The sequence below is a fragment of the Capra hircus genome, chromosome 23 (genome assembly GCF_001704415.2).
Source record: "Capra hircus breed San Clemente chromosome 23, ASM170441v1, whole genome shotgun sequence".
Taxonomy (NCBI): domain Eukaryota; kingdom Metazoa; phylum Chordata; class Mammalia; order Artiodactyla; family Bovidae; genus Capra; species Capra hircus.
Genome location: NC_030830.1, coordinates 15,238,277 through 15,265,895, shown reverse-complemented (window position 1 = coordinate 15,265,895; position 27,619 = coordinate 15,238,277). Strand labels below are relative to the sequence as shown.

Genomic DNA, 27,619 nt, shown 5'->3' with positions numbered 1-27,619 from the left:
CCTGCTGGGCTACAGTCCGTGGGGTCACAAAAAGTCAGACACGGCCGAGCGACTTCACCTTACCTTACCTTACCGAGACCGAGACGGGTTTCCCTTCTTCCACTGCCGGGTGGCCCATCCCTCACTTACCGAGGGACGGCCCGGCACCGGGCTCCGAGGGTGAGAGGACCACGGTTCAGGGTCTTGGGGTGAGAGGGGAGTCTGGCCACACGGGAGACGTGATGAGGCACAGGCCAGGTGCGGTGGGGTGCAGGACTGAGGGACTCCCGGCCTCTCTGGAATCTTCTCCCCTCCCCTGACCCGCCCTCACATGAACGCAGGAGAACGCGGGGCTCAGGGCCTCCCTTACCAGTTTCCGGGCAAACGTGCGTCTCCCGCTGAACCTCCCACGGAGGGTCCTGAGGGCAGGGTCCGGTCCTTCCCGCCAGCTGAGCGCTCTGTGTGTGTCTCTGGCCTGGACTCTCACACGGCTCACCTTGGCCGTGCCGACTCGACGGGGAAACGCCTGAGATCGTGGAAACCCCCACGAGCCACCCCGGGTTCGCAGGAGGATTGCCTCGTGGGAAGGTGGTTTCACCACCGGTCACCCTGGAGAACGCAGGGAGAACTTAGCCCGGCCAGGAACGGGGTTTCCCCCAGCGGCTCCCTCAAAAAGCAAGAGATGGTAAGAGACGGAGAAAATCCAGGGCCGGGACTCGGAGCCCCTGGATTGGCTGGGTTGGATTGGCTCGGGGTTGGCTGGGGTCCTGAGGAAAGTCCCCAGGGAGGAGAGGGAAGGACAGAGACCCACCCGTGTCAGACGTTGGTGAAGGAGACAGCGTACAGCCTCCCCCTGCCCCGTCCCACCGGGGAAGGAGGCACGTGACCGCTCTGGTGATTGACGACAAAAGTCCCGTCACCCTCATCTTCTGTGTTCAGTTGAACCTTTTTCCTGATGTTTAACTCTACGATCTTTTAAAGAGTCGTAAGCTCCTAATCTGGCTGAGAGGTAAAGAATCCACCAGCCAGTGCAGGAGACACGGGTTCTATCCCTGGGTCGGGAATATGCCCTGGAGAAGGAAATGTCAGCCCACTCCAGTGTTCTTGCCTGGAGAACCCCATGGACAGAGGAACCTGGCGGGCCACAGTCCACGCGGGTGATCACACAAGAACAGCAAAGCACAGTAATCGTCCTCAGGACACAGAAAATCGCGTGGCCTAGACTCAGAAGTTTTCTCCTGATGTGAGAATATGACGGAAGGACCCAGGGGATTCTGTTTTCCGGGACTCGGAGGAGTGTAATAGAGGTTTCTTATTAAAGGTGGAAAAATGAGCCTGAGACGGAGGCAAAGGTCAGCGCCTCGGAAACCAGCCCCTCAGAGGGCTGCTCTTTCCCTGCTGCTGTGCACCATCGTTGTAGCCAGGCCCCGTGCTCCCTCCCCGTGTGTGACTTCCACGCTGCCCGTCCCAAAGCCCCCTTCTCCGTGGTCCCCGAGGCCTGGCCGGGGGCCCTGTACCCTGGTCGCCCACAGGCCCACAGCCCTGCGCAGTGCTGGGAGGCTGTGCCTATGCCAGGAGGCTGTGCCTGTGCCGTGACTCGAGTTCCGAGTCGCCTGCTGCCAGCTGGGCACTGGGCACCGGAGCCTTGAGCTGTGTCCTCCCTGCCCTTCTGCTGGCCCTGCCGTCTGTGGGGCGTGGATGGGCCTTGGCCTCTTGGCTCTGGACCCTGCCAGCATGGGTGGGGAGTGTGTGTGTGTGTGTGTGTGTGTGTGTGTGAGATGTGACCGGCGAGGTCCCTTCGTCTGGCCCACTTTACAAGGAAGCACTGAGTCCCCTTGGCCACCGTTTTGGTTCCAAATGACAGAAGGGTGGCCTCCCTGGGTCCGGGTACCATGGGCACTGTGGGGCGGGGTGGGCTAGGGGGCCAAGAGGGGCTGCGAGCCATCTAAGTGGCCCTGGCCCGGCCCGAGGCCGAGGCCAGGAGGGGCGAGGGGGTGGTGCTGGAGCTGCTGGGGGTTAGGGTGGGAGGGGAGCCCCAGAGGGCCCCTTATGGGCCTGCCTTTGACGGTGCGCACAGGCTGAGTGTGCCCGTGGACACACCCTCAGACAGAGCCCGGGGCGCAGCTCGCCATCCCCAGCACCCTGCCACAACTCAGCCGTGGTCGGGTTCCCCCCCCTCCCACTGTTCCTTCCTCCTCCTTGGTCCACCCCAGAGGCCGACCCCAGGCGTCTCCGCGTCCCCAGATGACACTGTACCAAGGCCCACAGGCAGCAGGGCCTGTGGGAGCCTTCTCTCCTCTCCTGGGCGGGGCTCCCAGAAGCCTCGCCGCCCCAGCCCACGCTCTCCGTTCCCTGCACACCCGGCCTGTGCATGCCCGGCCTCTGCACACCTGACCTCTGCACATCTCTGCATGCCCGGCCTCTGCATGCCCGACCTCTGCACACCCGGCCTCTGCACATCTCTGCACGCCCGGCCTCTGCATGCCTGGCCTCTGCACACCCAGCCTCTGCACGCCTGGCCTCAGCCACAGCAGGCCTTTGTTTGCAGCCATTCCGATGACTTGAATGTTAAGAGAAATTTGGTCTAATCAGCCTGGTGTTCCCTCATATGGAGAAAATGCAGGCTCGTAATTATAAGTTCTGAAAGGGATGGTTTTTAACACCATCCTTTTCTTCCACCACAAATTAAATGCCCCAATGAGAGAAAAGCGTTAAAAATTAAACTGCCCTTGGATGACAAGCTCACTGCCCTTGGAATCCACAGTGAGGACCCTCCTTACCCCGCACCCGAGAAACTCCAAGGAATCTGTTCTCATAATAAAAATCACCTTGCTCTTCAAGTGACCTTACTGGTCATTCTGTTACAAACGAAAGTGAAACGGAAATACCCTAACTCTGGGACTTCCCTGGCGGTCCACAGGTTAGGGCTTCACGCGCCCACTGCAGGGGGCGGGTTTGATCCCTGGCTGGGGAGCTAAGATCCTGCGTGCTGCACAGACCATAAACGTACGTATCTCCTGACTCTGGCCCCCCACCTGCCTGACTGACCAGGTGGTCCAGTCTGCGCCTGTCAGAGCCCCGCGGCCCTCAGCACAGCTTTTCTGCGAAGGGCCAGACGTTCTCTCTTTCCGGTCCACAGGCCCTCGGTCTGTGCCCTGATGTGAGAATAACTCAGCCAGGCTGGGAGTGAGCGAGCGTGGCCCTGCCCCAGGAGGACGCTGTTGGCTGGCTCAGATTCAGATTTCACAGACATTCCACACAAGAAGCTTGATTCTTCCTGTGACTATTGGGAGCCCTTTGAAAATGTAAAACCCATGTGCAGTTCACGGACCGAATACAAGCAGGCAGCAGGCTGTAGAAAGGCAGGCAGTGGGCTGCACGGGCCAGGGTCCCCGTTCTCAGAGGCCCCTGTACACGTGCTTCTAAAGCGATCTGAACCCTCCCCTAAAGCAGCTACCCTGAACCCTACCCTTGAAACTGCAGTTTGTAATACTTTAGGGGGTTACCAGGTCCATTTGGGGGACTCCTTCTAGGTATTTTAAAAGGGAAAAAATAGAATTTAGTGCAAACACATAATATGGCTTGAGTACTATGTCATGAGGGCTTCCTAGGTGGTTTGGTGGTAAAGAATTCACCCCCCAAGGCAGGAGGCATGGGTTTGATCCCTGGTTCAGAAAGATCCCCTGGAGAAGTGGCAACCCACTCCAATATTTGTGCCTGGAGAATTCCATGGAGAGAGGAGCCTGGCAGGTTACAGTCCATGAGATCACAGAGTCGGACACGACTTAGCGACTAAACGACAGCTGTGTCGTGAGCCTTTGTGTGTGTGCTGGGTCACGACGCCGTCAAGTTCTTGGACAGAATTTTATATCAGCATGGCCCTCCCCACCCCCACCCCCAGCCTTCTGTGTACCCCAGGAGATGCAAAGACCCTGAATTGGTGGAGCACTGAGGTCAGGAAGCAAGAGGGACCAGAGCGTGTGGTTCCCCTCTTTCCTGTACCCCAGGAATCAGGATGCTTAGCATACACACATCTGTCTCCTCGGTCGTAGCCTGAGAGGCAGAAGTAACGAGCAAATATTCGTCCTTATAATACTAGGTGGGCTGGGGCACTGCCCGCTAAACGTGAACCCCCTGCTTCCACGCTGTGCTCATTTCTGCGTAGCTCTGAGGCTCCGTCTTCGTCCCTCCGCTGTCTCCCCACACTGAGTGATGTTTAAAGCGCTGGTCGGGTATTCACTGTCCTTCGCCAACAGAAATGCAATCCTGCGTGGGAAGAGGGATGATACAGTTTAATCTGATAAAAACAAGTCATGCCAAGTGTGGCTGTTTGCCAGGCCATGAGGAACTGGAGGCGGAGGAAGGAGTATTTGGCGCTGTAATGATTCAGGGCCCACGGGGATGCCCTGGGGGTGATCCACAACCTGGAGAAGGTTCCAGAGACCCCAGGGCCCCTGGGGCTCCCATGGGCCTTCAGCTGTGTGTGCTGGTGGTCGAGTCAGTGGCGCCGAAGTGTCTCCAGGAGGTGTTGGTGGTGACTGGTGCGGGGTGGACGAAGGGAGAGACAGCCCCTTAGGTTCCTGCCTTGGACTGGACCGCTGGGGTGGGGCAGGGAAGGGGAGGTAGGGCTGGAAAGAGGTCAGGTTCCTGCGGAGCAGCCCTGCACCTCCTGGTGGTGGAGAGCCGGGGTCTCTGGACTCGAAGGCCTTGGGGCACCCCCGGCCCCATGACTGGGGCGCTCCTGCTCAGAGCTGCCAGGAGAAAGGCCTGCTGCCAGGCTCCCCTATTCTCCTGCTCAGAGAGTACCCGACTTGTTTACCCAGAGGGAGAAACGTTTACTTTGCTGACGAGATAATGGAAGATTAGCTTCTATTTCCAGGGTGGTGCTGGCGGCGGAAATGAGGTGGGGAGGCAAGGGGGCTCAGTCACTTCCTCCCCAAAGCGGAGTCTGCATTTCACAGGCATCCCCAGTCCAGGCTTGACCCCCGGGGACGGCTTGGGGAGGTCGGCGGGCGCTCCCCTCCGGCCGTGTACAGATGAGAGGTCTCGGCCAGATTGCGCAGTCCTCTGGGGCTCTGAGTGAGTGGCCGTGGCCGTGAGGAGCACCCAGCTCAGTGTCCAGAATGGGGTGGACACCCTGCGATGGCCGGGTTACTCAGGGCAGGACGGCAGGATGTGGCATCCCGTCCCCAGGGCCCACGTCCACGCGTGCGCGCAGAGATGCACAGAGCCAGGGCGCTCACCACGTGGTTGCCGGGCACCATCATGGGCCTCCCTTGAACTTTCAGTAAGGCTTTCATTGGGCTTGTTGACGGGGCCCCCTGGGGCTCTCACTGAACCTCTTATAGTTTCTTATTTTCACTAAAGAAAGGAAGTGGGGGAGTATGATAAACGTAAAGACTCGACCGAGCTGAGTGTGGGCACACAAGTATCTTCTATTACTTCTTATACTTTTTCACCGTAGACTTGAAATATTTCACAATTTAAAGACCATCTCTTAAGTTGTCTCCCCCTCCTTCCTACTTCTACATTCTTGAGAATGTTGAAATATCCTTATTTCGACACTGATGTCAGATTTTAGATCAGCACTGTCCAATAGAACACGTGAAATGTGGCTAGCCCAACTCGACAACTGACTTTTTTATTTTATTTAACTTTACTTAAATTTAAATTTTAAGTCTTAGTTGGTCATCTTATTGGACATGTGCAGTTCTGGAAGGAAAAGCTGTAGAAATCAGAATATTCCTCCAGGGCTGTGAGAGACAGGGCCGAACACTCTAATTTGTGTTCTCAGAGAGCTTCAGAGTTAGTTGCTCAGTGATGTCCGACTCTTTGCAGCCCCATGGACTGTAGCCCACCAGGCTCCTCTGTCTATGGGATTTTCCAGGCAAGAATCCTGGCGTGGGCTGCCATGGCCTTCTCCAGGGGATCGTCCCAATCCAGGGAGCGAACCTAAATCCCCTACATTTCAGGCAGATTCTTTACCATCTGAGCCACCAGGGAAGCCCAATTTGTGTTCTATACCTGAGCAAAAGTCCTAACAGTCTTAGGAATTAATGAACCAAGTGTAAGATTCCCTGAAGGAAGCGACATCCTCCGTGTCTGCGTAGGATGCAGAGCCCTCCTTCTGCAGCCCTCTGGCTTCCACTTATCCTTTCCAAATAAGACGCGCCCTTCCTCCTCGCCTGCGAGAGCTGCTCACTGGTTGGCACTGTTGTTTGACAATTATTAGCTCTTCTCTAGGCCAGACTCCACCCAGTCCCTGAGGTCATCAATCAGTGTCTTTCTGTTTGGAAGCAGATGGACAATTCAGGAGCCAGTGATGGGCCCTTAGACATTTGGCTGGTTGCTGAGTGTTTAATTATGTCTCAGCAAACACAGGAGGGAGCCCTCGTGGATATGTTTAGCTTTTTAAGGGCTGGTCTTGTTAATGGCCCTGGTGATAAATTGGGTGAGTCTTATTGGAAGGAGACGATTAACAGGAAAACAGTGTCTAAAGTGTGTCTAAATGGGATCTGAGTTTGCCTTTGGAGGGCGGTGTTCTTTGCTTTGTTCTCAGAGGACACATCTGCTGTTTAAAATCTGAAGGTCTGGGCTCAAGTCCCAGGTGCTGTAACCCTGGAAGCCTGCTTGGCCCCCTGCCTCTTGGGGCCACCCTGTGAGGTGGGAAGGGCTCTTGCTTGCAGACACGCGTGTGGTTGGGAACAGAGGCGGCAATGCAGGCCACTGCGTCTGCCCCGGGAGGGTCCAGGAGCTGCAACAACGGCGCGAGGGTTACTGGGAGTTGACAGGTGCGGGAAGAGGCGTTCTCTGCACCCCCCCCTTACTGCCCAAAATTCTTTTCTAAAAGAATTCAACTTCCATAATTCCCCCTTTATGGGAAGCTTTGAGGGGGGAGGGGGGTACATCAGGAAGAATAGCTCCTGTTGCCCGAGATGAGAAACTGCACAGACAGACTCTCCTAGAGCAGACCTTACTTCCCAGTAGCTTCTTTCATCTGCGTTTGTGGTGTTCATTTCTCCCTACTCACTGTTCCTTGAAATCCTCACTCTTTCCTCACGTTAAGATGGGGTATAAGTCCCACATTCTGTATAAACCACAGATGTGTCTGGGAGGTCTGACAGTCGTCTAACTAAAAATGAGCTTCAAGCGTGCTCTCAAAGCTTCACCTTGAAATAGCCTCTTGCCCCATATAAACAGTTGCTGTTGTTCAGCCGCTAATGCATGTCTGACTCTGCAAACCCATGGACTATAGCCCATCAGGCTTCCCTGTCCTTCACTGTCTCCTGGAGCTTACTCAAACTCATGTCTATCGAGTCAGTGATGCCATCCAACCGTCTCATCCTCTGTCGTCTCCTTCTCCTCCTGCCTTTAGTCTTTCCCAGCATCAGGGTGTTTTCCAGTAGGTCAGCTCTTTGCATCAGGTAGTCAAAGTATTGGAGTTTCAGCTTCAGCATCGGTCCTTCCAATGAATATCCAGGACTGATTTCCTTTAGGATCGACTGGTTGGATCTCCTGGCAGTATAGAAAGTAGGCTTTTGGAAGAAAATCTTAAACAAACGAAAAAGCTGTAACTCAATGGCAGAACTTTCCCAAACTTTTGATCTCTGTCCTGTACCTGACGTGTCCTCCCAGCCTGAGAGGAGGGCTGCTCTCTGGGAATCTCCTCCCGCTGTAGCTCACAGAGGCCCCTGAATGGGTGGGCCTGCCTGGGGCCTCAACACAGGGTCTCCCTCTTTACAAACAGCTGGAACTCGTGGGCACCGTATGACTCCTGACTGCACAGGAGGCTGTTTTGAAGGGTATGAAGTGGTCAGAACGGGTGTGTGTGTGTGGCCCTGTGCTCACAGAGAGTGTGAAAGATGGGGCTCCCGGCCGTTCACTGTTGTCCTTGAAGAAGGAACGTGTTTGGAAGACGCTGCTCTGTTAATTAGGATTGCTGAGAATCAGGCTCCCCTGGTGTCCAGTGGTTGAGAATCCACCTTGCAATGCAGAGGAGATGGGTTCAGTCCTTAAGCTGGGAAGACCCCACCCGCTGCAGAGCACCTTGCCCGAGGCTGCTGAAGCCCGAGGGCCCTGGAGCTCACGCTCCACGAGAACCCTCGCACCTGCAGCTAGAGGGGACCCGCGCTCGCCGCCGCTGGAGAAAGCCCGTTTGCAACAGCCAAGACCCAGTGCCACCAAAAGAGAAACAAAGCCTTTTATTAAACTTTAAAAAAATTTACATAGAATCTACAGTGCCTCCCTGCTGCCTTTAAAAATACTAAATGTGTCCCTTCCGGGTGGATCCCATCAAACCCACAGACAGGCCCCAGGACCTCTCCCACCCTCCCATCCTGGGGCCGTCCTTTCCCCGAGGCCCATCTGTGTCCCTGAGGCCTGCATCTGCTGTGAGAGGTGTCTCTTCTCTTTTCATGTGGGCCCTGGGAAACCTTCCTCACCTTTAAACAATGGATCACTTAGAAAGGCCCTTCCTCAAGCTGCAGGTAAAATTCTCGGCTCTTGAGAAGTTGCCGTTCTTTGAAAAGTCCCCAACTTTCACAAGAGGTAGAAGCTTTTCCAGAGGTTGGTTTGTTTCGCGGTTACCTGGAACTAAGGGGGTGTTTGGGAGCGGCCCCCGCTGCCCTGGGGCTATTGGGCCACATCCCGGAGTCGCTGTTAGTTGGAGGCGCTGCGCCGGGCGCTGGGGAAGGCGCTGGGGAAGGCGCTGGGAGGCCGCTTCAGTCACCGGGCCGGCCAGCGCATCCTGAGCCTTCGCACTGGTAGTGTGAGCATGTTGGGCACCCAGCTCCAGGCCACCAGGCTGGTCTGGAGGGTGGAGAGTCCACCCATGTCCTCACTTGTTCCCCCCACCGCCGCCTGTCCTGGACAACGCTGTTCCCATGGAGAAGGAGTGGCCGGCAGGAGGACTCGCAGATAAGGCCTGTGTAATCTCAGGCCTGCAGACGGGGGCTGGCCTCGTGGCAGGTGTCCCCCAAGGTCATGAGCTGGAAAAGCTGAGGCTTGGCCCCAAAGGACTGGGGCTGGGGCTTGGGAAGCCGGTGCGCCTGGCAAGGGACGGTCAGCGTCTCCCCAGGACCTGGTGCCAGGACCACACGTCGGGGAGAGGAGGGCGGGTGAAGGAACGCTGGCTTCGTTTTTATAAAACCGGGGCAGGACCCTGGTTAGCAGGAGGCTGACTTGGATTTTAGTCGTGGTGGGAATGAGGGCCACACGGCTGTCCTGGCACCTTGGGGTGGCTGGACATTCTGTCCCGTGAGCCTTCTGGCCCCTCTGCAGCCGTGCTGGCGGAGCAGGCCTGGGTCTGCGGTGAACGCTGCCCTCCACATCCTGGCCGCAACCCCTGAAGGCGCCGATGCCCGCTGGGAGCCGTGGGGTAGCTAGAGGGTAGGCTGCCAGCTCCTCTGTGGTCAGGGGTCCTTGCATCTATAGCACCCTCCTGCCCACATGGGAAGGGGCTCAGTAGACGCTGCAGGCCCTGGTGTACCAGATCTTGGGCTCCCATGGAAACATGCGCCTCCTTCGTTTTGTGGTTTTATCTCAGCGTTTGCTGAGCATCTGCTCGGTCCCGGATGCAGTGCTGGACGTGAAGAGGGGCTAGACGGGAGTGGGCTGGTTGCTCACACAACCTCTGCAACCTGACTCCCCGTGAATGACTCCAGCTGGCTGGCAGCATGCGGCAGACCCAGCCCAGCTGCGTTCCCAGTGACCCAGACAGCAATTTATTTCCTAATTGAATTTAAAGGCCTTTGAACGGAGCAGGAAAGCTACGATTTGCCACAGGCCCCCCTCACACCGGGCCAGCTTTCCACGTTTCTTACCTGCCTGGCATTCGACTCCGCCCACCCTGCTGGGTGTTCTCTGAGCTTCCTTTCATCTGAAATAGGCTGACAGTTGAACTTCTTTGCAACTCCGGGTCTTTTATGCCTCTGCCTGCCTTGCCCTTGGGATGCTGGGAGAACTCTTTTCTTCAATGGGAAAAAAAATCACATGCATGGTGACGCGGACAAGCAAGCATCCCGCCTCCGCGAGGCCCGCAGGCCGCCTGGTGCTGAAGCTGTGTGCAGCCTGGTCTACGTTGCCTTCGGTGTGCCAGGGGTGTGGCTTTGCTGTTTGTTGTTGTTTAGTCTTGGAGTCGTGTCCACCTCTCTGCAGCCCCACGAACTGCAGCCCAGCACATGGATGGCCGGCAGCACACCCGGCTTCCCTGACCTTCCCCATCTCCAGGAGTGTGCGCAGACTCACGTCCATCGAGTCGGTGACGCCATCCAGCCATCTCATCCTCTGTTGCCCCCTTTTTCCTCCTGCCTTCAAGCTTTCCCAGCATCAGGGCCTTTTCCAATGAGCCAGCTACTCGCATAGGTGGCCCAAGTATTGGAGCTTCAGCTTCAGCATCAGTCCTTCCAATGGGTATTCAGTGTTGATTTCCTTTCGGATGGACTGGTTGGATCTCCTTGCCATCCAAGGGACTCTCAAGAGTCTTCTCTAGCACCGCGATTGGAAAGCATCCGTTCTTTGGCACTCGGCCTTTTTATGATCCAACTCTCACGTCTGTACGAGACTATTAGAGAAACAATGGCTTTAAATGACTATACAGACCTTTGTCGGCAAAGTGATGTCTGTGCTTTTTAGTATGCTCTCCAGGTTTGTCATAGCTTTCCTTCCAAGAAGCAAGTGTCTTTTAATTTCGTGGCTGCAATCACCATCTGCAGTGATTTTGGAGTCCAAGAAAAGAGAATCTGTCTCTGTTTTCACTTTTTCCCCAAGTATTTGCCGTGAAGTGATGGGACTGGATGCCATGATCTTAGGGTTTTGAATCCTGAGTTTCAAGCCAGCTTTTCCACTCTCCTCTTTCATCCTTATCAAGAGGCTCCTTAGTCTCTCTTTCCTTTCTGCCATTAGAGAGGTATCGTTTGCATATCTGAGGTTGTTGATATTTGTCCCAGCAAAATGCTGCAAAGGGGACTGTACTTAATCTCAGGGGTAAGATGTGTAAACCTCTCCCTCCAGTGCTCAGAACGCTGGGTTTCCAAGTGTGGTCCCTGAGCCAGCAGCTCCTGCACCACCCGGGAACGTGTTAGAAACACAATATTGAGTCTTAAATGTATTCAATAAGTTCAGTGAAGACTTTAAACATGGTCTACATTTTAAAAAATGGTTTTAAAAACATAGACAGAAGAGAAATGGGAAGGTAAGAAGAAGAGAAAATTAAAAAGGGAGAACTTGTTTAGAAAGACTACCTGCTAAGAAATCTTTCCTATTTAGGAAAAGTATGCCAAAGAGCAGAGGACATTCAGTGTTACCAGCAACGATCCTGTGACCTCAGGTTGAGGTATCTTTACCGTAAACCCAACCCCCTAATTTCCTGATTGTCAAGCTGGTAAAGGACCAAGGCCAGCAATGCTGATGAAGAGAAATAAAAGCTGGGCGATCCTCCCGGGGAGCTGTGTGCCGCTGATGTGGGGCAGGGTTGGACATGTTAACTTAGGACTCACTCTTCGGGCACATTTCCTCTGAGGCTCCACATCTGATGCCTCTGGGGCCTCTGTTTGCTTGGATGTCTCGTCTCATTATGGAAACATGATCAGCCCGTAAGTGTGGCTTCGACCCACGGAATGGATGGTATAGAACAGCGTGAGCACTGAGGATGTCACTCTGGAACCGGCAGCTGGAGGCCTGGCTGGTTCCTGAACTCTGTTCTGGACGTGAAAATCGCCCACTCTGTTTCCGCGCCTTCACTCAGCTTGAAAACACTCAGCAGACCCGAAATGCCGGGATTTCAATGGACTCGAGCCTGTTCTGATGTTTCAAGTCACTTCTCTTCTTGGGTTATTTTCCTCTTATTAAATAACTGGTGGTACGGTATTAATTGAAATGCTTAAGTGTGTACTACTGAACACCAGCCACTGGTTTTAAACAGAAGCATTCCCTGAGCAGAAACACTAGTGAGCACTTAAATCCTTCTCCCTCCTTTTGAGTAATTATAATCTTCAGTCAAAGAAGCATAAGGTGGTGGAAAGAACCCTTTATCTGGGAAGGACACTGGGCTCTGTGGCTCGTGCCTCGCAGCTGGCTTTGCGGCGGTGTCTCCCACACCTGTGATCAGCGAGCGGCTCTGTGAGCCTCCTGAGATCCCGGGTGAGACCGGCTTCTGCGGGTTTACTGGTGCGTCTCAGCCCCTGTGACCCTGACGGGCTCCGTTGTGGGGCTCTAAGGCACAGGGAGCACAGGCATCGGTGCTGGACCCACCAGAAAGAGCTGTCCTCACATGACAGACGCCCGAGCCCCAGGCCAGCTCCGTCCCAGGGCTGTGGGCATCTTCAGGTGGGCCCGGCCCCAGGAGCTGAAATCCCGGTGGGTCCTGCTGAGAGGCCAGAGCCACCAGGGGCTCTGCTTGGAGACCTCCCTGCAGCCCAGAGCAGGGGCGGACACACAGGGGCAGGGGGCAGCTGGCTTCAACTCCTACTTTGTTCCCTCTTTAGCATGTGATCTTGGACAAGCCGCTTCATCACCCTGGGCTTTAGGGTCCTCTGTGTAAAGTGAAAGTCGCTCAGTCGTGTCTTATGTTTGCGACCCCATGGACTATACAGTCCGTGGAATTCTCCAGGCCAGAATACTGCAGTGGGTAGCCTTTCCCTTCTCCAGGGAATCTTCCCAACCCAGGGATCGAACCCGAGTCTCCTGTATTGCAGGCGGATTCTTTACCAGCTGAGCCAGCAGGGAAGCCCAAGAATACTGGAGTGGGTAGCCTATCCCTTCTCCAGCGGATCTTCCCGACCCAGGGATAGAAAAACGAATATTAAAAACAGCACTTACCCTAGAGCATGCTGAGTCACACATCTGACCCTGTGTGACCCCATGAACTGTAGCCCGCCAGGCTCCCCCTTCCATGGGATTCTCCAGGCGAGAATACTGGAGAGGGCTGCCATTTCCTTCTCCAGAGCATCTCCTGACCCAGGGATCGAACCCATGTCTCTTACATCTTCTGCGTAGGCAGGAGGGTTCTTCACCACTAGCACCAGCTGGGAAGCCCACCTACGATAGATCCCAATATAAAGTAAAAAGCTTTTTAAAAAATAAGCTTCATTTGTAATATTACCCTAGGAATGTGTGTTATAAATGACTTAGTTCATGTTGTCTGTCATTGACTATTTGATGAGAGTCCAAATAGCGAACACTTAATTGAATTTAAGGAAGAAACAGTGTACTGACTATAACAATTTTGTGGCTGGATAAAAGTGATTCACTTAATTACTATCTTTTAAACAACAGTCTCTGTAAGATACTGTGCTGGACACCATAGAATTGACAAACCAGGTGTTCTTCTGAAAAACAGGACGAAGTCAGTACCTCCATCAGAGAGTGGAGCAGACCGAATGAGTTTAATACGTGAAAAATGCCCATCTACACGTTCAGCCCCAGGGATGGGGAGCCTGCCTCAGCCCAGCACTGCGGATCCGGCGGCCCGGTGGGTGAGCGGTGTGGTTCTTCCGCATTTGAGCATTAAATGTCTGCGTCAGCGCGTCTGGCACACACTGGAACGTGATTTGTAGGAAATATTGATGTTTCTATATTTTTTATTCTCTTTTCCCCTAAATGGAGGCAGTTTAAACCATTCCACTGGGTTGGCAGGTCCTAAATTGAGAGGAAAAGGAAGTTTTCCGGGGGCAGGGAAGATAATCGCAGGCTTCTGCGCTCACGCCCTCGAGTGCTATTTGAGTCTCCATGACTGGCAATTTCGGACGCTCCTGCTATAATAAGGAACTCCACAGTGACATGTGGCAGGCCTGTCTTCCGCGGCTCGGGGGGCCCCGTGTCCTCAGCCGGGATGGTAATTAGAGAGTGGAGTGTCCCCTTCCGGGCCAGCACGGTGAGCGGCAGGAAGCAAAGGAGAGGAGAGGGGCCCGCAGGTGTCCGGGGGCAGTGGCCAGGGAGCGACCCCCTTGGTGGGGCGCGGGGAGGAGCCCAGCTCCAGGGAGGCAGCAGGACCCCAACGCTGGGGGCCAGGCGGAGGGCCGGAGCTGCTCCCCGGGCCGCCGTCCTTCTCCGCTGGGTGGTTTCTCTCCAGCAGCTCCCGAGCTGCTGGGCTGGTAAGAGGCGGCTGGAGGACGGGGCGCAGGGTGGAGGACCCACATCCGCACGCGTGGCCTCTGAGCGGCTGCACCAGGCCTGGTGGCCCTTGTCCGGCTCGCTCCTCCGTAGGGACGGCCGAGCGCTCCGCAGTGCCCTGTGCTTTGACCGACTTCTCGTTCCATGCCTGGCCAGGGCCTGCGGTCTGCAGCAGCCTGGTTCCACAGCTAGACGTCGTCACTGTGTGGCTGACAGATGTCACCGACTTCGTGGGCCAGGAGCGGGTAGCACGGAGAGGCCGGGCGACCTCGCGCCGCCGTGGGCTGTATGAGGCCCCGCCTCCCCTGCCGGGCCCACGCCTCCTCCTCCCGCGCAGGCGCACTCCTGCGTTACTGCCGACCCCCGCCCGGCAAAACCCCGAAGATTCATTCCAGGGAAGCCGGGAACACTGCGTGATCTCAGGAAAACGTCGACCCCCTGCCTTCCGGCAGCAAGGGCACAGGAAGTCTATTTACAATATATTTAAGAGAGAATGAGGGTCAGGAGCGCCCGTATGCAGCCCTGGGCCCGGCCTCTCTCGGGAGAACCGTCCACCTGAAGTCCCCACCCCCCACTGGCTGCGGGGGACTCGGGGACTCACGCTCTGCAGAACGCCTTCCCCTCCTCACCTCAGAAAAGCTGATTTCTCATCGTCCAAAAGGAACATGTGATTAATGGCAAACCCGAAGTGCCTGCGGTTCTTTGATAATTGCTTTTAAAAAAAATAATCTTTACAGCCACGCTTCAGAGCAGAGTTACTTTCAAGCGGTTTGGAAGGCAGTCCTGGTGAGTCAAGGCAGAAGATCGCTGTCTGCAGCTGTCATCCGCGTGCCCTTACATCAGGTCGCTGTGTTTTTCCACTGCCCCAGCAGGAAGGCTAAAATACCGTGGATCTGCCGGGATGCTCTACGAGTTGCTACCTGGGGGAAAGTAAAACCTCTGCTAGCATTCGCAGCAAAACAGCAACCCTGGAGAGGTCCGGAAGTGATGTTACTTATTCAGCTCTCGTCGCTGTGTGTCTGGGAGGCAAAAACATTTCTCTCGCTGGGGGTGATGCTTAGCGGTTTAGGGGAAACAAGTGAGCCAGCGCCTCTCCGCGAGGCATCTGGGGATCTAGTTAAAGTGCAGACGTGCTCCTGCGGGTCTGGGCGGAGCCCGCGGCTCTGTGTCTCTAACGAGCTCCCAGGTGGCGCTGCTGCTTCCGCCTCAGGTAGCCAGGAGTTAGAGACTCCCTCGGGCCACTCAGGGAGAGCGGGAGAGACCCTCTAGAAGGTGCACCCTGGCAGTGTGAACCTAATAGATGCGCGGGCCGCAGCGAGGGGAGAGGGCGGAGTCAGATTGTGGAATCACGCAGGTAGAGGGGCGAAGCGCCTTTGTCATCCACAAACCTCCACCCAGGTTCGGGTTGTTACCTGTGACCCTGGGTGTGTCAGCACCTAACGTAAATTGGTGTGTGGGATCAGACGTCCCCAAGGGATCCCGGGGAACCTCGGCAGCTGCAGACGTTTGCTTACTGCACCATGAAATTAAAGAGCCAGGCAGGGAAGAGGAAAGCTGCCAGCCGTGCGCAGGGCCCCAGGTCGTGAAGCCGTGGTTACCTCTCTGGCTTTGTCTGTAGGTTACCCGGGTGCCCGGGTGCTCGATTTTCTCATCCGGTCCTAGCCAGTGCTGAGTCTCAGAGCATCACACTTGCCCTGGCTGATGCTGAGTTCTGGTTTCCATAGCAACACATCCTCTGCTCCTGCTTAGTACATGAAAACTAGAACTTGCCACTGGCAATCTTTTCTAAAAGACCCTGATCTCTTTCTTATTTTTAAGCACAGAAATGTGGCTGGGGTGAATACCCAGGCCACGCTAGGAAGTAATCCTTTACTGAACCTGACCGGGCACTGGAAGTTACAGCATCACAGTAAAAGGCCAGGGGAGGGCTGTTCGGTCCCATTTCTTCATTAAATGGCAGAGGTTCTTTATCAGCAAGGCCAGGTTTCTCTCACCCACGGACAGCTGTGAGGGTGACCTGTTTGTCTGCAGCAGGGCGGAGATACAGGCTCTGATGACTCTGGTTTCTTCTGTGTGTGAGCTGGTGGAGGTGTTGGCTGTCATATCGCGTGATCCTTGTTAGCACCGATTCCATCCTTGTGACCAAATGTGATTCTCCTGTTCTCCCCTCATCTGCTTCCCTTCTTGCTACCTTTTTAACCCTGACCTCTGCTCTGACGTCTGGACAACCGGCAGGGGCTCTGTAGCCACTGACCTACCATCTGGGGACAGAGGTGTGAGAAGGAGTATCTCCTGAGGGTCTTTCTTCTGCTTTTTTAAAACTTCATTTTAACGACACTTTTTTTTTGGAAAAATAAAATAAAAGCAAACTTTAGGGAATCCTGCAAATTGTTGAAGAAGACTAGCAAACAGACTACATGCTCTATAGGGGAACGTGTATAAACCCAGCTGCATGTTCTAGTATTGGGGACCTTTATTACAGGAGTTCATGCGGTGGGTGGACACCGGCTGTCACTTGGATGCTACAGTCCAAGGTTTGGGGACCATCTTCTTTACTCAAGGTCAGATTAAGAGCATAGATTCTTGCAAACAGGAGGGACTGTGATGACCTTGACATTTATTGAAGGCAGACACTGTTTTTGGAGCTCCGAAATTTACTGAAGGCAGGCACTGTGTTTTTGGAGCTTCAAAGGTGAATCAGACCTGCCCCTGCTGGTGGAGCCGTCATCTGAGACGGCTGCGTGGGAAGCCCAGGGCGGGGGGCGGGGGGCAGTGGCGTTCCAAGGGCGATGGGGGGCGGGGGGCTTCAGTGAGTTCTCCCCTTAGGAGAGCTTCATGGTTTGCTTCCTGCCTGGTTCAGAAGAAAGGCTGGGTGCGGCTGATCTGACTTGGGCTCACGTGTGAGCAGGTTGCCTGGAACTCAGGGTCTGGGGGCAACTGGGACACACAGTGGGGCGGTGAAGGCGGGGTCTGGGGGACTTCTTGCGCCTGCGCCCGCCCGCTGGAGCGGAGGCGGGGAGGGTGCAGGGCAGAGGCAGAGGAAGGGCAGCAGAGGGCCTGGGGGCTGCGAGTGACGTCACGCTCAGTCTTCGTCTGAAGCAGCGTCTCCTATCGTGGGGCCACCGCTCTCTATCCCTGTATTCTTCTGCCGAGACTTGCCCTGTGACCCTTCACGCTGGGGACCCAAGCTCATCCAGCTGTTAAGAAACGAGCGTCTTGGCCGGAAGGGGGGCAGGCGGGCCAGGCGCTCATGGCTCTCTCGTCCTTCTGTGTTCCAGGAATAGAGCTGTGCCCCCCGGGGAAGCGATTCATGATCACGATGGTGGCGAGCTTCGTGACCACGGCGGGGCAGTTCCTCATGCCCGGGCTGGCCGCCCTGTGCCGGGACTGGCAGGTGCTGCAGGCGCTCATCATCTGCCCCTTCCTGCTCACGCTGCTGTACTGGTCGTGAGTACCCGCCCCGCCGCCCCGGGTGCACTGGTCGTGAGTACCCACCACGCCCGCCCAAGCCCAGACGGCCCCCAGGTTCAGTTCAGTTCAGTCGCTCAGTCGTGTCCGACTCTTTGCGACCCCGTGAATCGCAGCACGCCAGGCCTCCCTGTCCATCACCAACTGCCGGAGTTCACTCAGACTCACGTCCATTGAGTCCGTGATGCCATCCAGCCATCTCATGCTCTGTTGTCCCTTTCTCCTCCTGCCCCCAATCCCTCCCAGCGTCAAAGTCTTTTCCAAAGTCTTTTCCAGGTTCAGCCTGTGGCTTCTAACGAGGGAGTTTCTCTCTCTTTTTTAAAAAACTTTCTCTTCTAAATGTTTCATCTTGGAAAACATTCTAACATACACGAAAGTAGATGGAGGAGCAGGACGAGCCCCGGGCGCCCCCTCTGGCCCCATCATCTGGCCAGGCTCCCCCAATGCTGGGTGTTCTGACATGGCTTTCCCGAATGGGCTTCCGAAGGGCAGGGTCCCGTGTTGGGAGGAGGAAACTTGTTTGACGATGTTCAGGAGAGGTTTCGGAAAAGGCAGTGGCACCCCACTCCGGTACTCTTGCCGGGCAAATCCCATGGACGGAGGACGCTGGTAGGCTGCAGTCCATGGGGTCGCTAAGAGTCGGACATGACTGAGCGACTTCACTTTTACTTTTCACTTTCATGCGTTGGAGAAGGAAATGGCAACCCACTCCAGTGTTCTTGCCTGGAGAATCCCAGGGAGCCTGGTGGGCTACTGTCTATGGGGTCGCACAGAGTCGGACACGACTGAAGCGACTTAGCAGCAGCAGCAGCAGCAGCAGCAGGAGAGGTTTGGCAGAGCCCCTCCCTGTCTCCTCTGGGTGAGGGTTGGGCAGACTCCGGCCCGCTGTCCGTGTCTGTAAATAAAGTTTTATTGGAACACGGCCGTGTTCACGTGTTCCCACCTCTGTCACCCATGACCACTCTCACGCCACGCTGTCAGAGTTGAGCAGGTTCGACCAAGACGATGTGGCAAAGTCAGGAACATTCATCTCTGGTCTCTTGCAGGCGTTTGACCAGCCCTTGTCCTGGACGAGGCCACTAGGCTTTTAGAACCGCGTGTAGCTTTTAGTGTCTGGCTTTGCTGACTTTAGGGGAAAAGAGCAACTGAGCACACTGGCCTGGGGGTAAGACCTGGTCAACCAGAGGCTTTCACACCCCTCAGGGGATTAATGTTTAGCCAAAGTTGGAAAACCACCGCCCTTCGATAGAGGTTTTTACGCAGAAAGTGGGCGTTGTATTCGTTCTGGAAAAGCCTCTTTTCTCTCTTTCCTTCCCTCCCATCCCACTTATGTGCCAAATTCCAGCCCCGCCCCAGCCCCGAGTCTGAGACACCAGAGAGATTTTTACCAGCTCCCCTGTGTTCCTGTTATTTAGTTACTAATGAAAACCAGTTTCTGGCCAGAAGTCAATTATGTCTTTTCTTTAAGTGTTCACTGTGGCCAAGACAGGTATTAATTGGGCTTCCTTTTCTAAGCCACCAGAAAGGGGAAGAAAGTGGCAAACTTTCAACTTACTAGGCTGGCCCATCTTCACTTGGCAGTAGAGCCCCCAGCAGAGCAATCGCATGACCTAGACTCAGGTGGCTTTCCTCAAGAGCTGGGTTCCCGCTCAGGGTGTCCGCAGAGTCGGGCACCGGTGGGGAGGAGGCCAGATGAGGTAGAGGCCACCCGCCAGGAGGCCGCCCTCGGGCCAAGGCCAGCCCCCTCCCCCCCGACCCCCACCGCCGGCCCAGGGCTGGACGGCTCCGCTCCTGCAGGAGCCCACGTGTCTCAGGACGTCCTGCTCTTTCCGGCAGGGCTGTAAGAGGCGAAGAAAGAAACCATTCTCCAAGGCAGGATGGAGTGGGAAGCCCTTCCTTTTATCACCTAAGGAGGCCTTTCCTGGTCACTCTCTTGCTGCACCCAGGGCTTGGCTTCACTTGGCTTGGAATTTCAGGACATTTCCTTACTTAACACTTGCTCGCATCGCATTTGTGCCAACACAAATGGCAAGCCCTGTACAAACAGTAGATGGGTCAGGCTGGGCATTTCATGGCCCCATTGTACAGAAGGCAAAACTGAGGACACCCACTAGCCCCCGAGCCAAGGGCTGTGCTATCTACTGCCCTCAGCCTCAGTGCCTCATCCCTGACCACCCCACCACTGAAAGGAGCCCGCCGCCCCGGCACGTCCACTCAGCAGTCAGGAACACCCACCCCCCGAACCCGTTGGAGGCTTCCCGGCCTCCACAGCCCCCAGGGGCAGCGGTGCCACCTGCCACCCCTGGGGGCTGGAGGCCTGGGCACCCACACGGCCTCTCAGAGACTCAGACGCCTGTGAGGACAGGCAGCGGCGTCTCCATCACCGCCAGGCTCCGAGGCTCCGCCCAGGCTCTGCTCCCACCTGTCGCAGGTAGGATGGGGAGACGTGGCCGGGAGGGGTTTCCTGGAGCGGGTCTGGGAGCCCGGCTCCCGTGCCAAGTGCTAGAGGGTTTATCTTATTTTTTATTTTCAATTTAAAAAATACATCAAGATTTAATGACAGGCAAGGTTAAAAGAAAAAAGTTCGTTTATGTGAATACATTATAAAACCTTAAAATGTTCTTTGAAACACACCAATGTAAAAACAAAACTTGATGGTGGAAAGGGCACCCGGGGTGCTTTGATAAGTGAGGAGTGTGTGCGAACAGACAGATGGGTGGCGTCCAGACACATGGACACAGTGTGGTTCCTGCCCGGGCCCCCTGGCTTTGAGGTGGACGCGCTTCAGCCCGGTCAGCTGCGGTCGTCGGCTTCGGGACCCCTGAGGCAGCTGGCGCGCGTCTGGCCTGAGCAGCGCGGGCAGATCGCACTGCTGCTGCCACCGTTGTCAGACCCCCTTCCAGGGGTGCGGGCCTGCGTGCGCGGGGCCAGTCCAGGGGACCGAGGCCTACCTCTGCCCGCAGCCCTCCGCAGCTCTGGGGGCGCCACTGGCTTTTAAGGGCACTGAAGTGGCCCCTCTTTTCTGTCCCCTGAGGACCACCCTTCCACCCCTCTGCTGCAGGAGCTTCCTCACTCCTGAAGCATGAACTGGCCTCTGGGGAGGGCAGGAGCTGCAGCCAGCCAGCACGCCCGGCTCTTGGTGACCAAAATATTAAAAGTCACTCTTTAATTTAAGAACCAGTATTTATATGCGGTCTGGGTGCCTGGCAGCATGCCTGGTGCTTTGGAGCAACTCTGAGGAACAGGTGCGTGAACAGAGGCCGTAAACCAGAGTCCATCCTAAAGGAAATCAACTGAATGTTCATTGGAAGGACTGATGCTGAAGCTGAACCCCCAAAACGCTGGCCACCTGATGCGAAGAGCCGACTCATTGGAAAAGACCCCGATGCCGGGACAGATTGAAGGCAGGAGGAGAAGGGGACGACAGAGGGTGAGATGGTTGGATGGCATTACTGACTCAATGGACATGGGTCTGAGTGAGCTCCGGGAGATGGTGAAGGACAGGGAGGCCTGACGTGCTGTAGTCGTGGGGTCGCAAAGAGTCAGACACGACTGAGCGACTGAGCAGCAGCAGAAGCGGGGCACAGGACGCAGAGTCCCAGGGACGCAGGGCGGGTGCGGCGCGCGCAGGAGGAGGAGGAGCGCAGATGAAGGCCTCCTGGTCCAGACGAGGCTGGGGCTTCCAGACACAAACTAGGTAAGAGGCTGCATCAGCTGGTTACGGACACAGTGCTGACCTCCAGGGCAGGAGAGAGGGTGCCGGGGCCCGCACCCAGGACAGCATTCAAGCAGGAGTGACACAGAGGCCACCACGGGCATCTGGGCCAGAAAGGGGCCCGGGGCTCTGGGTGAGCCCCTGCACGGGGCTGAGATCTCAGGCCCTGTCTGCACTTAGAACTGAGGCCCCAGGAGAAAGCTGGCCCTTGGAGCGTCAGTGATGACAGGGCCGGAAGGTCTCCGCGCCGGCAGGGCCTCAGCTCCACACCTGGCTGACTGCCCCGGGCCCTGGGCAGGGAGCATTCACCCTTGAGACGCTGGCACCTGGAAGTTTGCACTACAGGGGCCGGAGTGTTCCTCCAAATTCCTATCACTGTCCACGGCTAGAAGCTGATGGAGAACCCAGGGACGCTCACTGGACTCTCGGGGTCAGAAATGAAAGTTCAGTGGGGAATCGCTGGATCCGAGACCCGCGTGGAAGGAGATTCTCACCAAGGGGACCCATCACCGAGGCCAAACAGGAATACATCAGGGAGTCTGTGTCTCGGGAAGTCTGTGAAACAGAGCACTCTGACTGAGAAGTGAATTCACCTCCTGTGCTAACCAGTCGTCCTCCCCTGCACCGAGCGCGGTTCCAGGCACGAGGGCCTGAGTCCAGCCCGTGCTCACGCTCGCTGGGGGGTGAGGAGGGCCACGGGTCGAACAGCAGTAAACGAGCCAACGGCACACTTTCCAATGAGCAGCGCGCGGAGAAGTGGGACAGAGCCGTGGGAAGACGGAGCTCAGGGTTAGCCTCTCTGAGGAAACAGGCTCTGCTGAGATTAAGGGATCAAAAGAGATCGGACCAGGCTCTGGGCGGATGAGGAGAGCTGGGTGGAAGCTGGCTCCCTGCGGCTGGCAGGGCTGCGGCCTCTGGGTGTGCGGGTTGTCTGAGAGGGTCTAGGGCCTGAGCGTGCGCCGGGGGGCGGCTGTATTCAGGGGTCCAGGCGTGCACTCACTGAGAGAGAGTGCGGGGTGCACCACCAGCAAGGTGTGCACAGAAGACGTGGTCTTGGCTGGCCCGGGCGGTCTCCCTGCGGAGAGTGAGCCGGGGCCGAGGAGGTGCTGGCGAAGGCTGGCTGCGCGGCGGCGTCTGCCCGCAGGGCTGGGGGAGACCCAGGAGGAAGGGTTCCCAAAGACAGTGGAGATGCTCCGTCAGGCTCCTGGAACGTCGCTGCTCGCTGTCGCCCCCTGAAGAGCATCTCCGCAGGAGCCGAGCCCCTGGGATGGTTTGTGAGCAGGAGCGTGGGCACGTCCGTCTGCCTGGGACCTGGCGTGCACTGGGGGTGCTGTGTGTGCAGTCCCTGTGGGTCATCTCAGAAGGGAGAAGTTGCAGGCATTCCTGGAACCAGTAGAAGACACAGAAGCCTCAGTACCAAATCCAGGGATTTTATCTGCACTGTGAGGACGTATCCCCATGCACAGGCACGTCTGGGAGTCTCCAGCTGTGGCCCATGGTGGCATCTGCTGGGAGGGCAAGGTCCCACCTTGCCCACCTGCCCTGGCACCCATGTGTCCCTCACCCCAAAAGGAACCTGGTCATGGTCTCCCAGCCAAGTCCCTGCATCGGACAGGGTATCCCCGAGACTCGCGTGATGGACACGTGGCGTGAGCTGCCGTGAGAAAGTTCAAGACGTGTGAAGGTACGAGATTATCAGTTGAGCACTGCCGGCGCTCAGCGAGCCCTGGGATGCGTCCAGGAGAGCAGGAGGGAGTCAACCCCGTGGGAACAGAGGCCTGAGAGGAGGCTCTCTCGTCCCTGGGAACGGTGGAGAGCAAGCAGTCTGTCCATCCCTCAGAGGGAAGATGAACCTCGACACCGTGGCCATCTGAGCGGGCTGGCCTGGGGACTCGCTGGTGGAGGAGAAGCACTAACACCCTCGGGCACATGGTGTGTGCTGCAAGCAATCTTAATTTTAAAAAATTTCAAGAAACAAGCCTTTGTCAAACATTTGAAGGGCCTCATGTTAGATAACATTCTGAAAAAAATGATTAACAATTCCAATTGATAAGCGCTCCTAAATATTACTTGGCTCTTTTAAATACCGTCAGAGAATAATACTGATTTTTAACATTTCTTGAGGGTCTGCTTGGAGTCAGATGCTGCCCAGCATTTTCTGTGATTCAGGCCTCTGGAGGAGATTCCAGGGCAGGTGGAGAAACTGAGGCAGAGAGAGATTGGCCCAGCTCTGGTCTGCCGGCCAAGGTCAAGGCCCGCAGTGACTCCGGAGCCAGCCTGAGGATGATACGTGTGCATCCCAGCGTGTGTTTGTCTTGCCCACTCTCACCAGGGGAAAAAAACACCTTCCTGCATCAAGAGAAAATTTATTTCAACGTGTGTGTTGGTCTCGCAGCCAGCCCCACGGACTGTAGCCCGCCAGGCTCTTCTGTCCATGGGATTGTCCAGGCAAGAATACTGGAGTGGATTGCCATTCTCTTTTCCAGAGGATCTTCCCAACCCAGGGATGGAACCCTGGTCTGCAGTGCAGGCAGATTCTTCACAACAAGGGGTCAAAATAACACAGTGCAGACATAAAACAAGGGCCTCAGGACGCCCTGCACACCAGGAAGGAAACCCGATTCAGTTATACCGTCACCAGAGGTTAAGCCCCACGGGCAACGTTTTCCTCCCAGGAAAGTGGAAGAAGTGAGTCATGAAAGACACGTCGCCTCTGGGAGCTCAACCGACTCTGCAGTGATTATTCGTACAGTCATCAGATAGTTAATTTAAGGAGAGTTTCAGGAAACTTGCAACAAAACCGACAAAGAATGTTTTAGTCAAATCCTGTGTGTGTGCTCAGTCGCTGAGTCGTGTCCAGCTCTTTCCACCCCGTGGACCGTAGCCCCCCAGGCTCCTCTGTCCGTGGGGTTTCCCAGGCAAGAACACTGGCGTGGGTTGCCGTCTCCTTCTCCAGGAGACCCTCCTGGCCCAGGGATGGAACCCGGCGCAGCTCTTGCATCACTGGCGGGTGGACTCTCAGCACCGTGCCCCCTGGAAAGCCCATCGGATCCTGTGTACGTATGTGAAAGTCGTGTCCGACTCTGCGACCTCATGGACCGTACAGTTCTCCAGGTCAGAATACCGCAGTGGGCAGCCGTTCCTCTCTCCAGTGGATCTTCCCAACACAGGGATCAAACCTAGGTCTCCCACATTGCAGGCAGATTCTTTAACGTCTGAGCCACCAGGGAAGCCCCATGAATTCCTGGTTGTCTATAAATTATCTGGATGAGAAAAATTAGGTAATACTGACAAAGGCAAACACAGACACAAAAGCGGTAGCCAGAGGTCAGTCGTAAGTACCTGATGAACAAATCAGAATGCTCTCTAAATTGGGGTTTGGGGTATTTGCTGATGGGTGGAATTTTCAGGAGCCCTCAGGCTAGAGGCAGCCCCATTTTTGCCTTCTGAGTAGGCAGAGATTATGTAAAATAATAGGAACCCCTGCAGTCGACTGAAACGTTTCCAAGTAGATGTGGAGAGAAGCTGCCAGTCCAAAGCGAGGCACCACCGCAGGGTCTGGCCTCGTTTCCAAAGGCCAGCAGTGCTGACCCCAGAGCCACACCATGGCCCAGTGCCTGGCCTGTGCTCCAGTATTCCACCACGGGGAAGCCAGGGGTCGCGTCAGAGCAGCTTGAGAATCTCGGAGCCTGGGGACCGGCGAGCTCAGGCGGTGTGCGTGCATGTGTGCGTACATGCGTGCGTGCGTGTGTGTGTTATGCAGGTATGTGTGTGTTGTGTTGTGTCTTGGGTGTGCATGTGTGTGTGGGAGTGGCAGGGCGGAGCTGTTGGCGGCCAGCGGAAATTCGGGAAGTGGCCTTCTGGTGACAGGTGTGCAAGGAGAGCGGCTAAGTGCCTGCCTGGCTGGCAACTGGCAAGAGTCCCCGGGCGGATCGAGTGGCCGGGTCCCAGCCTCCTTCGGTCGCTGAAGGCCCTCTGGCAAAGCCTACAACAGCCCCACGTGAGGGTGGGTCCTGGCAGGAGATGGGAGGCCTCCTTGGTCCTGTGACTGTTCCTTTGGGGTCGGCCGAGGTGTACCACGACAGGCCGCCTCCCAGAGCCGGGTCTGCGGTCACGGCGAGCCATCGGGGTTCCATCTGTGGCCTCGATGATCATCCCGAGGGGTTCAAGACTGCAGCCACAGGCCGCGGGACGAGGGGCCGCTCCCTGCGGGGTCCCTGAGGCTCCCTGTAACAGGTGGCTTTTTCAGAGGAGCCGAGGGAATTCCAGTTAGAAAAAGAAGCACACGGAGGCCCTGCTCCTTCTGCCCACTCACCTCCTCAGGGCGTTTCTCAGCACCACGTTTTATTTTTATCTTTGGTAAAAATGCCAAATTGATTCCCTGCAGTATTAGGTTTGAGTGCCCACGTGTCTATCACTTCCCGCGGCCTGATCACCTTTCATGTGAATCAATTAGTAAAAGGAGCCGAAAGAAGGGAGTCCAAGGAAGTGGAGGAAATGAGCCCAGATGAATTCCAAGTAACCCCTGCCTCGAGCGGGAACTGAGGAACGTTTTAACTGTATCCCAGCTATTCCGCGCTGTGGTCCATTCAGAGCTGCCGAACCTTTAAAAGGCCAGCTGTGAAGGCGTCTTAGGGACCGACTCCACCCGTCCTGGCAGAACCTAAAGCAGCGTTGGAGCATCTGTTCCGTGCACTGCCTGAGCAGCGCCATCTTTAACTTCCAGAAAGAGGCAACAGTCGCCACAAGTCCCCTTGAAATGAGTTAGAATGTTGGGGCCGGGAGAGCCTTGGTGTCAGGACACAGTCCCGCCCCATTCCACAGGTGGGGAAACAGAGGCCTGGGGGTGAGGTGACTTGCTCAAGGTCACAAAACTGGTCTATGAGCCTGGGCCTGCTGATAAACCTCCCCCACAGTTTTGCCGTAGTGGAAGAATTCTGGAGCTTACGTGTACATCATGTTGAAAAGCAATAAAGGTGCTGTGTTCCAAATTTATGTAACCTATCAGCTCGTGGGATGCAATTTAATTATGAAAGAATTCCTTGTTCCACAGAAATTTACAGGAAGGGTTCATTTGCCTTAGGAAGACTCTGGGTTTAACCATCCTGAGAGCCAAATTTTCTTTAATTTTGTTCTTGTCCCTTCTCCCTGATTTACTAAATTTACCTCAAATCATGAACCTAACTTTTATTTTTTAAAGAGTTAATTCATATCCATTTGCTCTACCCCGAACTGAGCTGCCTTACCTAAAATTTTCAATACCAAACAGAACGAAAGTTAAAAAAAAAAAATTCAGGTGAAAGCTTACCTACTGGAGCCAAGTATATATTTTTATAAGAGCTTTGACTCAAAGACTTAGAATATCCTTCCAACTGGTGTTTCATTCAATTCTAGTCTTTGATTTTTTTTTTTTTTTTCATTTTGAGAGCCTTTTCAGAATGTCATACATGTGGTGCTTGGTAATACTCCAGAGCTAAAATCACCTCTTTAAATCAGAGCACCCTTAGAACAACCATCTACGACCCTTTTTTCAGCCATGTTCAGGGAAACTTCATCCTCAAAGCCTTTCACGGCTCCGCTCCTCCATCCTCATCTGTGCTTCCCTCTAACCTGTTTGATCGAAGGCCCTCCCCGGAAGACATCACTGGTTTACGTGTTTTCCCCTGGATTAATCGTGTTCAGCTCACGTTTATCCCGTGAGTGTGGTGATATCACCTCAGCAATGTGTCACCAGCAGGCATGTCACCCACACTGAGTGCCTCGGAATCACAGACAGAACAACTCGAGGACAGAATTAATTTTGCAGAGCGTGAGCAATCAGCCTTACTTCCATACTTTCTTTGTGCGCAAATGTTCCAGTTCAGTGATTTGAAGAGGGACAAGCTTTAGATGTAGACCTTTGCCAGGACCCAGGTATTACATGGATGGGCAGGAAGGCAACCCGTGTGGTGTGCAGTGGGATAGAAGCAGTACCTGGTTTTATTGTTAAACATTAAGGAGAAAATGTCAACGTCACAGTATTATGAAGGATCACAGTATTAAGTTTTAATTTCTAAGGGATGTTTCGGGTGACGGGGATGCAGAACAGACCATGAGTCTAAGTCTGACTTGCGTCTTGTTCAGTGCCTCAGTCCTGTCTGGCTCATCTGCGACCCCATGGACTGGAGCCACCAAGCTCCTCTGCCCGTGGGACCCTCCAGGCAGGAATACCGGAGCGGTTGCCGTTTCAGTGTTGGTCCCACGTGTGAGTCCCGCAGCAGACGTGGGCTCCAGCCGCCCACTACGCTCTTTCCTTTTTGTTGAAAATGATGGATATTCCTGAGGCTCAGCTACGTTCCTGCCAGACTC

General features: G+C 55.4%; 1 protein-coding gene across 3 annotated transcripts in view; it reads left to right on the top strand.

The window, feature by feature from the left end:
- SLC22A23 (solute carrier family 22 member 23) overlaps positions 1-27,619 on the top strand; it is a 127,611-nt gene that overhangs the window by 78,280 nt on the left and 21,712 nt on the right. For all 3 annotated transcript variants that reach the window (XM_018038802.1, XM_018038804.1, XM_018038803.1), the window contains exon 4: positions 17,367-17,535. In XM_018038802.1, the coding sequence (XP_017894291.1) occupies positions 17,367-17,535 (169 nt within the window). The remainder of the gene's footprint in view (positions 1-17,366; positions 17,536-27,619) is intronic.